This window comes from Stigmatopora argus, chromosome 1, assembly GCF_051989625.1.
Source record: "Stigmatopora argus isolate UIUO_Sarg chromosome 1, RoL_Sarg_1.0, whole genome shotgun sequence".
NCBI classification, from domain to species: domain Eukaryota; kingdom Metazoa; phylum Chordata; class Actinopteri; order Syngnathiformes; family Syngnathidae; genus Stigmatopora; species Stigmatopora argus.
The window spans coordinates 25,012,072-25,025,372 of record NC_135387.1 but is presented as its reverse complement, the minus strand read 5'-3'; the positions used below and the strand labels follow the sequence as shown (position 1 = coordinate 25,025,372).

The window sequence follows — 13,301 nt, the reverse complement described above, 5'->3', positions numbered from 1 at the left end:
GACATTTAATGAGGCTCATTTTAAAACAACGAAACCTTTTTTTATAATTACTTTAAAAAAGATGCATGACAGTTGCGACATAGTAGAATATAGCAGGTCCTAATTAAAACAAAAGTGCTTTACCGACTGCAGCCATGTAGCGGGACAAGTTAAAGAATCATATTATTTATATAAGTATGTCTAAAAATAAAATATTGTATTAAAATGTATTTACCTTCCTTAAAGGCCATTGTATTGATGGCTGAATGTAGCATGAACACAATGTAAAACACATCATGACATTGCATTATTATTGATCTCAACAGATAATCATTCAAATAAAGGCAGTATACTCAATATTTTATATTATTACCTCAGGAAAGGAGGTTAGCATTAGTGTTGTGATTCTGGTAAAAGCATAGAATTCCAGTTCAAAATGAATTTACTGTTCTTTATATTTATTTATTCTGTTTATTTTATTTCTTCCATTTGGCTATATGTTTAATCTCGCTGTCTTTATATATATATATATATATATATATATATATATATATATATATAGTGTATGTTATAGAAAAAAAAATGTTGTTATTTGTTGTAGTGTGGAATTCTAAAATGAAATCATGATAGTCTATCCAGAAATACTTCTGAATTTAAAAAAAAACACCACTGTACACAATTTTAGATCCTCTAGGTGACAACATTTGAAACCTGTGTGGAAGCCATTACTCATCAACAGTTATCTCATGTGTAAACACTAAAGTCAGAAAAGTCAAATTCAAGAATGTTTCCAGTGATGAACGATTCAAAAACGGCTTTAATCGAAAACACAATGAAGGCTACAAGGGTTGTGGAAGGAGACCTTATCCAATCACTCTCTTTTTCAAGAGCCATCATGAAAGAAGGGGGTTGGGGGTCATGAAACTAGAGGAGAACAAAGAAGTCAGTTGCTCCTGACAAGGCGAGATAAAAACAAAACAAAAAAACACATGCCCTTATGCATTCATCAATCTCTTGAGCACATGTAGAACTCCTTTACTGAGTTTTCTTGCTGGAAGGAATTTAATTTTTTTTGCACATTTGGACAGAGTCCACGAGAACAATAGTCCAGTCTGATGAAAGTAAACAGCAGTTAATATTTCTTTATTTCCACTACTGAATGCTAATTAGGAGGGATCATTAAAACCATATTTGTATTGTGTAAAACATGCAGTGTCTAAGAAAGGACAAAGTCTACTACTAAAGTTTTGTTTTTTGTGTAATTGTGTATGAAGAGGATTGATATATTTGTGTAATTGTGTATGCAGATGATTGAATCTATATATAATTTATATATAATAATAGAATCTTATATATATATATATATATATTTGTGTAATTGTGTATGCAGATGATTGAATCTATATATAATGTATATATAATAATAGAATCTAGGCCAGGATGTTCGTACACTAAACTTTAAAATAGGATTATAGCAGTATTTTTTAATGGAGGAGAAATAAAGTCTTTTTTTAAAGAGACCCCCATAATTATTAATTAATTCAAAAGGTTCAGTTGAATGGCAACTTTTACTCTCCATTGTAGTGATTGGTCACTTTTAATGGTAGAATATGTGGTACTTTATATATTCATATATATATATATATATAATTATTTTACCTTGTAGCGCATTAATATTTTGATGTTGTAAAAATAAAGTGAAAAAAAATCATCCTGACAATTCCCTACATATCATGCAATTCATCAAATAGCACAAACAAGTTCAAACTTGAATCCATTTAATACTCATTCTCATATTCGAATGTTATTATCAGTATCACCAGAAAGATGCCAAAAATTATTGCACGCGATGATAATTGTTAACGTTCTTTGTGTGTTCAGTTAGGTGCAAAATGTTTTTTTCAAGTAGTTAAAGGCAGATTTTTGTCTATTTATATATAGATACTAGTAAGACTAGTTGTGTTCTTACACAAATCCCATATTCACCTTTTGAAAATGAAATATAGAGGCTGACAAAAGGTGGAATGCAGAGAGAGTAGTAGTCAAACTTATGTACTTTGGCCTCACAAATGCTCTTTGTTACAATTTTCCTCAGCTGGGCGTGCTTCCACATAAAGCTTGCCTTTGACTTTAGGCAGCCAGACCGTGAGTAGTGTAGTGTGGCCAGCTGAATATACTGATTGATTGTATCATTGTACTACTGTATGTGTGTGGCTTTTAAACTGCTATCAATGCCTGCTGTCTGGCTACTTTGATGGGTGGAGGATGGGTTTGCTTTGCTTGGCTTCTTCACACTCTCTTCCATCTTTACTGGAAACTGGAAAAGGGTGTCAAACTCAGTTTGCTTCGTGGGCCACTTTAATGCCAACGATAGATCTCATGTGGGTGGGATGAGTTTATTTTTTTGGCCTAAAAAGTTAATTTACCAGCCGCCATTGACGGTGCTAGACGTCCAATCTACTTTGACCGGGCGGGGCGAATGAACGAACTGGATTGGACGTCTAGCGCCATTCATGGTGGTGAAAAATGAGCATCCACCGCCAGTTTAAACGAATTGGACATTTAGCATTGTCAATGGCAGGCAAGGAGTTCATTTTGGGTCACTTTTTTCTACTTACAGTAAATTTCGAATAATGTCCAATGGTTTTTCGGGATGCTTCTTGTTCGTTTGTCGGTTTCTGCTGATTTTTGGGCATTTTCAGGTTATAACCTATTGGTTTCAGGGCATTTTATGTCTCCTTTTTAAGCTGTCATTGAAGGCGCTGAACTAATGTGATTGCGGATAGGAAATTCAGCAAATTTTAGTAGTCCACGCTAATGAAAAAATGAAATAAAAGTATTTAATTCTGTACGTAGATTATGAATGAGCAACAAAGAACAACACCACGGGCCGGACCGCAGTCCCCTAGCGTACCACTTCCAGCCCACGAGCCGCACCTTTGACACCACTGCAGTAAATTATCACATTAGGGATATAAAAGTCATATATATGAACGCGGTTGTAGTTTTATTTATTTATTTTAAGGAGGGGGATTAGTTGCCCCAATCTCTTGAAATAAGAGGAAGCTGACTGACTCAACCAACCTGCTTCTGTAGAAAAAAAACAAAAAAACAAAAAAAACTCCTCATGTAACTGTGAAAAAGTTGGAGATGGCCCCTCCTCCACCCACACATTGTGGTTTAAGAAAAAAAAGAGGAAGAAGTAACTGAGCTGAAAAGGTGGTTAACACTGACTTTAAGTGAGTTATTAATGCCCACGTATTGTTCATAATGAATAAAATAATGAATGAGGGGGGTGTGGGGGTTCGTGGGAAGGGGGGGGGGGTGTACTTAGGCATAGACAGACGTGATCAAATCGCTCTTTCGCAGCTGATGATTATCGTGACGTCGACATGGCAACAAGCGCCGGGTAACTAAATTGCCAGTTCCGTCAACAATTAGTAAATTACATGTTGAAAAAAAAAATGAGTCGGAGTTATCTTTTTACTTTCATCTCAGCTGTTTGTCGCCACCACGTGACATCCCTCGTCCTCGGAAGGAGGACGCGCGTGCACGTAAAGCGAGGTTAGTGTGTGTGTGTGGGAGGGGGGGCGTCGTGCACGCGCCTCATCTTCTTCCCAACGGCTGACTAAAATGATTGGAACAATTTGTTGGGGGCGGAAAGGTGAGTTGGGGCGAGCAGGATACAAGTTATCAAAGAAAAACTTGCTCAAGAGCAGAGATCACCTCCCGAGAAACAACAAAGCAAATGCCAACAAAAGTCGATGTTATTAAACCGGAAACGGGAGATGAGAGTGCTTCGGTTTGCTTTCTTCCTTCTTGATAAAAAAAGCAAAAAAAAAGCAGTAACTTGTTGACTGTTAAGTCGATGTTTGGACCGAGAGCGCACGACAGATACGCCCGAAGTAAGTACTACACGTCCCGCAGGAAAGGGGAAAAAGTTTGTCTTCTGAATGTGGAGGAAAGCCAATTTATTTTGAAAACATGTGCGCGAGAGGAAGATAATAGAATTGTAATAAGACGTTTCTTAACTCAAGTCGGGACTCGAGAAGCGAATGATAACGTTAGCAAAGAAGACGAGCTTCCTGGATGGGACGCTGGCTAAATTGGCAGTTATTCACTTTTGTTCACCTTGGAAGTGTATAAGGATAGTTTGGCTTGTGCTTGACAAGGTTCTGAGAGTGCGTTTTAGTGTGGATCACGTGATGGCAACGAGTTTTGGACTGTAAACGAAAGATTAGGTGAGTTTTCGCGAGTCTTGATCGTTTAGCGAGCGATTTACCTAGTGCCACACGTGATGACGTCACCCATTCATTTAAACCATCAGTTAGTTAAATGGCACTGAATGTCTCGTTGCTTTGTTCGCTTTTGATGATTTAAAGACATTTTCCGGCAGTCAGGATGGATGATTCAGTTATAATTTGGTAGAAGTTACATAATCACTGTAAAAACAAAAAAACTGAATTGAAATCAATGTGTGCTAGTCATTTTTTTTCAATGGCCTCCATTGAGGTAATAGAACTGCTATTCAATGAACATTTGTTTATTTTCTGGATGCTTTCCCTGTTCAAATGGATTGGACTCCTACTAGTGACAAACAAATTGAAATTCACAGCAGAAGGATGAAAAGAGACACACACGATTGGACATCCGTCCTTGTCAGGGCCACTGAAAAAGGTTAACTGTCAATTATATCAGAAAAAAAACACTCTTGATTGAGTTCATTCAATAAATGTATATTGGGATTTGTATATTTCCCTAAAGTAATTACATAGAAATCATGTGTTTTAATCTCATTCGTTCCCCAGAGTTAGTCTGCCAATCAATTAATTAATCAGTCATTCAGGATCGTAAGTGTGGTTGTGTTGTCATCTGCAAAAGGTTATTCAAAGTAATTAAGGAAGAGAACGTGGAGATTATTGGAATATTTATAAAGTACACTAACTAACTAACTAACTAACTAACTAACTAACTAACTAACTAACTGATTTCCACAAAGTTTTAGTGATCATGGCCTGAGCAATTCTCCATTTCATTTGTGAAATCATTGTCTGTTCATCAAATTATCAAGCTATTCAGCCTTACAAAAGTAGGGAAACAGTTAATTTACTTTATAGAAGCCATATTGTTGAAAAGCTTTGATGTCTTATTGTAAACAATTATATATGCAAGCAGTTCAGTCAAATGCAACAGAAATAATGGCCCCAACTCTATTGATAACTAATCAACCCTGATAAGGCATACCTGTGAAGTGAAGACCATTCCAACTGACAATCTCTTGAAGCTCATCAAGAGAATGCCAGGAGTTTGCAAAAGGGATAATCTGAGCAAAGTGTGGCTATGTTGAAGAAACTAGAATAGAAGTTTTTCTTCTTCTTCGTTGAGTACATAATTCCCATTGTTCATTCATTGTTTATATACCTTAAGTGAGACTCTACGATTGTAAATGGTCATGGAAAAAAACGCAAATATGGTAGGTGTGTGTAAAAATTTTAGGCCTGTGTGTAAAACTCAAATATTTTAAAGTAAGCACATAAAAATATATAATACATGCATGTGTTGAAGCTTCAAAGAGAATAGTACCATGAACTTTTTTTAGTCTTTATCAGTATTTGAATTGTGAGCTAGATAATTTCAGAGACCAGAAAAAGTGATTGCAATTGGAGGATCTTGGTAAGTAAAATACAAATTAAAAAAACAGTAGTAATTGTGTAAATAAAAGGGACCCTATTGGTTGGTATTCCAAATAAATTAAACCAAAAAAAATAATTAATTAAAATAAATTAAACCCCGAGTTCATAAACTAAATAATTGTAACAATTATAACATTTTAAAATAATAAAGGAACAAGCAAAAGTGTAAACTTTGAACCTGTAGCAACAACTATCTGAACATGACAAATGTCATAATCCCAGTTTAAAGTTTTATTTACTTGAGAAAATAACATTAGTTCATTTGTTAAGCTTGTTGATTATTAAAAAGCTTTTTCACTACGATGGTCATACATTTTCTTCATGACATGAATAGTTGTGATCAAAGTTGTGTGTCATTTCTGACCAAAGCACTTGTTTTATTTGCTCACAGGCTCTCAGTAGTTTTCACTGGACTGTTGCGCTAGCCGACAATGCCAACTCGGTCTCTGCTGCCGTATGTGGAGAACCCAGAGGGATCCACCCAAGAGAGTTTGATTAGCAACAGTGCCAGCATCCCGGGGTCCGGCTCCAGCATGACTCCTCACGCCACCTATCCTTCAAAGACGGTTGCGCAATGCGGAGCAAACGAGTTGCCTTCGTGCATGTTTTGCGACAAGACCTTCGACCACCAGGATGAGGTGGGGCTCCACGTTCTAACACAGCACCCCACGACTTTTTTTGAGCCCGCCGTGCTCAAAATCGAAGCAGAATTTAGGATCCCGGGCCAGAGACCTCGGCCCAAATCGAGCAGCTTTGATCTCGACAAAGGGGAGGTCCACGCCTGTGTCGTCTGCGGCCTGGTGTTGCAAGACGGCGCAGAGCTGGAGACCCACCTGAGGAAACACAAGGACTACTTCACCTATGGCTGCAATGTGTGTGGACGGCGTTTCCGGGAGCCCTGGTTCCTGAAAAGCCACATGAAGATGCATGGAAAGTCAGGAGCCAAGAGCAAAGCCATGCAAGACCAGGAGCTCCCCATCACCGTCAACGGCGTTGTTCAAGAGACCGCGTCCGAGCCTGTGACCACCGCCTATAAAATGTGCATGGTTTGCGGGTTTTTCTTCCCGGACCACGACAGCTTGGTAGAACACAGTAAAGTACACAATCGAGAGTCGGGGCCGAACAAAGAAGAGTCCGAGTCAAAGGACGCCGCTCCTGAATCGTTGACCCGAGAAAGTTTTTTTCACAGTCTCAATCTCACTCCTTGTGTGGCAGGCAAATCCTTAGAACCTCAAAGAGCGTCCAAATGGATTCCTCAACTGGATCCTTATAACACATTTCAGGCCTGGCAATTGGCCACAAGGGGCAAGATTGCAGTCGGTCCCGTCACTGCCAAAGAATCGGGCCCGGAGCCCAGCACAGACAATGAGGACGGCGTCTCTGATAAGGAGCAAATGAACTCTACCTGGGCCGATTGTCAAGGAGATAAAAGTATTAAAGAGGTTCTGGGCAGAGAGCTGAGATCTCAGCGGCAGGCTGTGGCGACGATCCTGCAAAACAATTCGCCACTCCCGCAGCGAAGATCCCTGATGCAAAAGAGCAAAGAGACTGAGAGGCCCACCACATGCGAGGAATGCCAACGCACCTTTAAGACTTACCACCAGTTAGTGCTTCACTCCAGAGTGCACAAGCGGGAGGGGGGCGTAGAGGAGAGCCCTGCCCCGTCCACCGAGGGAACGTTGTCCAGAGCGGGTTCAGCACCCCGCGTCGATGATGAGACTGAGGAAGGCTTTGACACAGGTGTGTATTCATTGGTTTCCCTGTCTATTTGTGAAGGAGTAAAATTGGGCAGTTTTGCGAACTTCCATCAATCATTGTAAACGCACCACACACAAAATATGACTCATACCTGTCAACCTCGGCCAATTGATCTCCTTATTAATGATTGCAATTCCCCTTATTAAGCGATAAAAAAACGTACAGATGCAACACGGCACATATTTACCCACATAGGATGCACTTAATAGTGTAAAATTTTCTCCAAACTTGATGGGGTGCCCAATCAGTATGCAGTAAATTCAAGATTCTGTAGATGTCGCTGTATGACGCTGACAGCTTGACTGTCTGGGTACATTGCTTGCTGACACGCTATATTTATATATAGTCAAAATGCGGACGTGACTAATGAGCATGACCAAATCATGTTTAAAGCATGACAATATTAGCAGTCGACGATTACATTTTCGTCTGCTACCAGTGATCGAGATGATCCGGATTAGAGCCGAAATGGGTAAAAATAGCTCGGTTTTTACAAAAAACGTACTTAAAAAATCCTGTAAAAAAGTTGTTATACGGCATACACAATTTGAAATGATCAAAAAAACGTATAAAATACGGGAAAAACGTATAAGTTGGAAGGTATTGGAATCAATCAATGATCATTCAAAAGTATCACTTCATCAGAAATTATTTAAGAGCAGAAAATAAGATGTCACTCCCCCAGTTACTTTTTAGTTTCATGATTTTTATACAAAAATATAGAAGAAAGCAGGAACTTACCAATATTTGCCGAGTTGACGCTTGATGTCCTCATCTTCCCACTCCCTCCCATCCCTGTGCGCTCTTGTTTCAGGTGAGGATGGATTCTTTTCATCTAAAGACCGTTCAAAACACTGCAGCTACTGCGGAAAATCTTTTCGCTCAAGTTATTACCTCACAGTGCACCTGAGAACTCATACAGGTAAATTCCGATGCTTATATTTTTCTAGTGAAATCTCTGAGGTTTAACATAGAGAGTTACTTGGAATATTTCTTGGAGATTTGAAAAGTTTTCAATTCGGCTTCCATTGGAAAAAAATCAGTTACGGGTACAGACTTAAGCCATTATCTCGTTCAATTGAATGACCTTACCACACCATTCATATGCAGTAGTGTGAATATGGCCCAATCCATGAAGTACTGTATCAATCAAAGATGGGGTGTGTGTTTGCCGTTCTCTAGTTTAACATGTATATGAATATCTTAAAACCTTTCGTGCGCTATGGAATGCAGAAACTGCTCGCCAATGAATACGATTTGTGGTTTTTAGCGCATCGTTTCATTGTGGTCAGGAGACATTAAAGCTCAGTTGGCCGGTCACTAAGCCTAGATGGGCCAATTGTTCCCTGCTGTGCACCGTCCGTCACCGCTAAGCACTTGCGGCACTTAAGTCTTTGGTAGAAAGCTATTGAGGGGAGATTTGAATAGAAATGTACTCATTTAAGTGTTGCTCCACACAATGTGTACATCGATCAAAGCACGTAAATGACACTGCAGTAGATGGAGAATCTGCACATCTAAAAAAGTATGCAGCTTTTTCTGACTTAAGTCCATCCCCCTTGTGATCGGCTTCGTTTATAGTGTAATTTGGACTCTAAATTGTCACTGATGGCTAGTGCTTCTTTATGTTACAGTTTGAGTTTGTTTGATTCTGTCACCATATTTTTTTTCTTTATCATATTCGTGAAAAAAAAGCCAGTTTACATGCACGCCGGTTTTACCGTCAAGTTTCACGCGGTCCTCTTTTATTTTTTATTCTCAGGAAATGTGTTCAGAGTTTCATTAACAATCACATGACGTTTTTATGACAGCTCTACTTAAATCATACTTTGCTTTATCTTCTTCCTTGTCAACCTTCCCGTGTATCAGGTGAAAAGCCCTACGAGTGCGTATATTGCGATTATGCTGCCGCCCAGAGGACATCCCTGAAATATCACCTGGAACGGCGTCACAAAGACAAACCTTTCGTGGACGTCCCGACCAAACCCGTCACTCCGGTCCCCTCCCCGAGTGACAGGAAAGGAAATTCTGCAGCGAAAAGATCCAAACTCTGGCTGCCTGCGGCCAAGGGAGAAACACAGGATGAGTTACCAAGCCCCGAGGGTGAGCCCGACAAAAAGACTGCGGAGAATAAAGAAGAGCTTGAGAAAGTAATTCTTAATCAACCTTTCAACTCAACTAAAAATATGAGCATAGAGTGCCCCGTAGCCCTTAATCTGAAGGTGGAAAACGAGGAGATTAAAGAGGAGAAATGCGAGGCCCCATTAAATCTGTCCTTAAAAATGTCTCTCGCCATCCCTGCCAGCACACAACCCAGAAACGCATTAATTTCGTCTGTGTGTTCATTTTGCACGTATAAAACCATTTATCCCGAGGTTCTGATTATGCACAAAAGGCTGACTCACAAAGACGAGTGCAACCGTGCAAGGAAGAACACTTGCGGCAAGCGGAAACGCCTCACGGGCTGCCCACCTGCGCTCTTGGGAAAAGACGTGGCCCCGCTTACCATGATAGACAGACGTCACCCTCGCCGAACCAAGTCGCCGCCTCCTCAGCCTGCAAAAGCCAAAGAAATTCAAAATTCCAACTTGTCCCATGCTCCAAAGCGGATCCATGCACCTTTTTACGTGGGTCCCCACGAGAGAAAAGATGTAACAGACAATAAGGAGCCCAAGCCCGTCAAAGATTCCGCTCGATTAAGAAAGTCAAGCCTGCTAGGCATGTACCACCAGACGGAGCGACCGACGACTACCTTGACCGCACTGGCGGCCGCCGAGAGGAGTTTCCCGGAGAGAAGTGCCGCCATGTGGAAATCGGATGCTGCCCACCTCTTCCTGTCTAGCCAGTTTGGGAACCTGTCCAGGATGGGTGAGCCATCCGGGAAGAGGTTAAAGACAAGTCAGCCCGCAAGGGGTGCGGCCGCCACCGCCCCTTTTAGCGGATCGTCCGCTAGCAATGGACCCCATCGGCTGCATCTTCCCAGGGATGGCGTAAAAGCGACGTCACGGGGGTTGCATCCATCTGCGGACCACTTGGCTCCAAGAAAGAGCGCGTCCCTGAATGTCGGAGTGGGCTTGGCAGCCGAGTGGAACATGATGAACCTCTTGCATGCCTGCACCCCCAACAACCTGGCATCACTCTACCATGGCGTCCCAGTGAGCCAAAACCGCATGGGGCAGGCTAACCCAAGAGCAGGTATGTAAATAAGCGATCAAAGGCAAAGGTTGGGGTTGGGGGATGATGTCGGGTGCTTTCAGACCTACATGTGTTGAATCTAATGTGGATTTGTAAACTTGAACTGTTTCCACACAGTTCTCTTTTCTTTTTTTTTCTATGGTACATCATAACAATCAGTATGAACTCTAATATAATGATTGTCTGATTTGCCAGTTGGGACAGATTGTTTGGGCAGATTTTGAATAGGGCCTAAAAAAAGAATCCAATTAGGGATGGTTTTCTATTGGCTTATTTCACTGGAACTGAACTATGAAATTTAACACGCATCACAAAGAAAATGACACTTTGTGCCCAAAGGTGCAAAGTCCATTTCCTTTGTCGACGGCCTCCTATCGTAATGCTAACGGTTAACCGTCTTCTAATCAGAGTTTGTCAGGTGTCGAGCAGTTGTAAGCGCTTTGAGTAGTACGTTAACGCCTAATCAATTAGCTGTACCAAAGAGAGGAATCTAATTGGGCAAATTCAAATGCTGGAATGTGTTTATGTGAAAGCACTCCGAGGGAACTCCATGGCAAAATGTTGCGGACCCTAATGTGGTGAATGTCTTCTTCAGGGGGAAGAAGTATGCTGTTCCAACATTTACCATCTATCCCCATCCTGCCAAAGAGAGAACAAGTATCCCCCATATCCAATCAACCCTACGGGACCTCTGAAAACACCCTGTAAAAGTTCAAAACACACTGAAGGACTTCTAAAGAATCTTTTTTTTCACGCGTGTCAGACAAATGAGTTCTTTTGATGATCTGAAATCATTTTCATATGCTGCTACCTTATTTTGGAAATAGATTTGGGGGCATTATGCCCCCCTTGCACCAGAGACCGGGGGGAAAACCATATACTCTTGTATTTGTGGTTCCATTTGTTTACCCGCACAAATGTTCATCTGAATTGACCACATATTTGTGTGGTTGTTTAAGTCTGGTAAACCTATCCTGTGTGAAATTTTACTACTATGTTCATTATTTGGAGCTCTTCTCCCAAAGCTCAGAGATTGTAATATTAAACCTTGAGGCGCAAGATGGAATTTATGAATTGCGGTAGAATTACTTGGCTTGGTTTTTTTTTGCGTTTGACTGAGGGTGGACTGTTTTTTTAAAATGGTCCTCAGATTTGGTGGTTATTAGTGCTGTGTGTTATTTCTCTACGGCACATTTTCTGTCACTTTTCAGACTTGAAAATGCTATTTAATTTCATAAGCCAGTTGTTAGCTTTCAACATGACTCGAGTCTCGGGGTCAATGTGAATAAACCATGAGCCGGATTTGTGCCACTTTGAAAAATGGTGTTAAGTTATTTGTTTTTTTTGAAAACGTTTGTAATTAAAATGATTAAAACTGTTTGAGATTAGTATTACACATGAAATAAAGAAAGGAAAATAGGTGCATATGAATTGCTTTTTTTGATATTATTGGCTGTTAGTCCGATTTTGCGAGTGTGATTAAAGCACAGGGCCATTTGTGTATCTGTCATGTATTTTTTTGAAAATATTTTAAGCCCTTTCATCTGATTAGGGGAATGACAGTAAAAATCAAATAAAAAATACTTGCTTACAGTACATTACTGTGATTTAAATACAGAATGCACTAAGTTACATTTCATATAGGGTTGTGCTCGACAATGCTTTCAAATTTCTACCACTAGAGGGTAATATTTACAAAGTTCTGTGTTGACTGAAGCTCCATGGACCTGGCCAACTCAATATGCACTCCTTTGCCACCAATAAGAACTGTGCAGACATGTTAAATTTGATTACATTGTTTGTCTGGATTAAAAATAAACATTTGGCTCATGCTCAGTTTGGTCTATTGTGAGAAACAGGCGTCTCTGAGAAGAACACTATAGATAGTTTAGCTACAGATCATTGTTGTCAGGCTTCTAATAGGCTTGAAAAGGTTCTCTATCCTTGTGATGTAATTCGAGGCAACCAGAATTGTTGCCAACGATTCTATGTCCTTGGGAATATATACTGCAACTTGCTAAAAGACTTTACCTTCTTCCAGGTGGCAAAAGTTCTCCAATGGCACCACCAGAAAACAAAAACTTTGGTGTGGTTGGACGAAGGTAGAGCATTTGAGGAAACAGCCTGAAGGTCTAAAAGTGTGTTTTTTGAAGAGCCTTCTTCCCTAACAGGATTCTTTGACTTTAATTACCATTTTTTAACCAACACTTTTTGGGGGTATAATTTCAGGAGAGAGGATGTAGGGCTTTGACGGGTGATTTTATTTATTTTTCAAAAAGTAGACTAATTCTACAGATCGATTCTGTTAACATGAACATTGAGGTATTGGCTAGGTTAATTAAATATTACATTAAATACATTAAATGCATTTTTTTTAAATGATTAAAATTCCAGACTACCCTAATTTGTAAATCAGACAATTATTCATTTCTTTATTTGACCTATAACCTGAGAGACATTGTCAATTGCAACTATGAAGGCATTCCTCTTTCTGACAATAAAATAGAAAGAAGTCTAGTTGAGGCCCAGCCATTATCTTTTGATCTGTTTAATAATCATCCCCAATTGCAAGTCGAGCTGGCTTTATTTACTTGATTTTTTTTAAGCTTTACTTTATTTTATTTTATTAAACGATATATGTCAAAGATAAAAACCTAAATGTTCAGGCAAGCCTCC

At 39.9% G+C, this 13,301-nt stretch overlaps 1 protein-coding gene across 4 annotated transcripts; it reads left to right on the top strand.

The window, feature by feature from the left end:
• Window positions 1–3,378: 3,378 nt before the first annotated feature.
• Window positions 3,379–12,128, top strand: znf217 (zinc finger protein 217). 4 transcript variants are annotated; one of them, XM_077612213.1, is made up of 5 exons: window positions 3,379–3,543; window positions 6,064–7,412; window positions 8,245–8,352; window positions 9,300–10,625; window positions 11,221–12,128. In XM_077612213.1, exons 2-5 carry the CDS (start codon window positions 6,104–6,106, stop codon window positions 11,331–11,333), a joined length of 2,856 nt encoding a protein of 951 aa, XP_077468339.1. In that variant the 5' UTR covers window positions 3,379–3,543; window positions 6,064–6,103; the 3' UTR covers window positions 11,334–12,128. The 4 variants fall into 4 exon arrangements, with proteins under 4 accessions (XP_077468339.1, XP_077468332.1, XP_077468324.1 ...); XM_077612206.1 differs by having other exon boundaries at window positions 3,539–3,643; XM_077612198.1 differs by lacking the exon at window positions 3,379–3,543 and adding an exon at window positions 3,574–3,884.
• The last annotated feature ends 1,173 nt before the right edge of the window (window positions 12,129–13,301 follow it).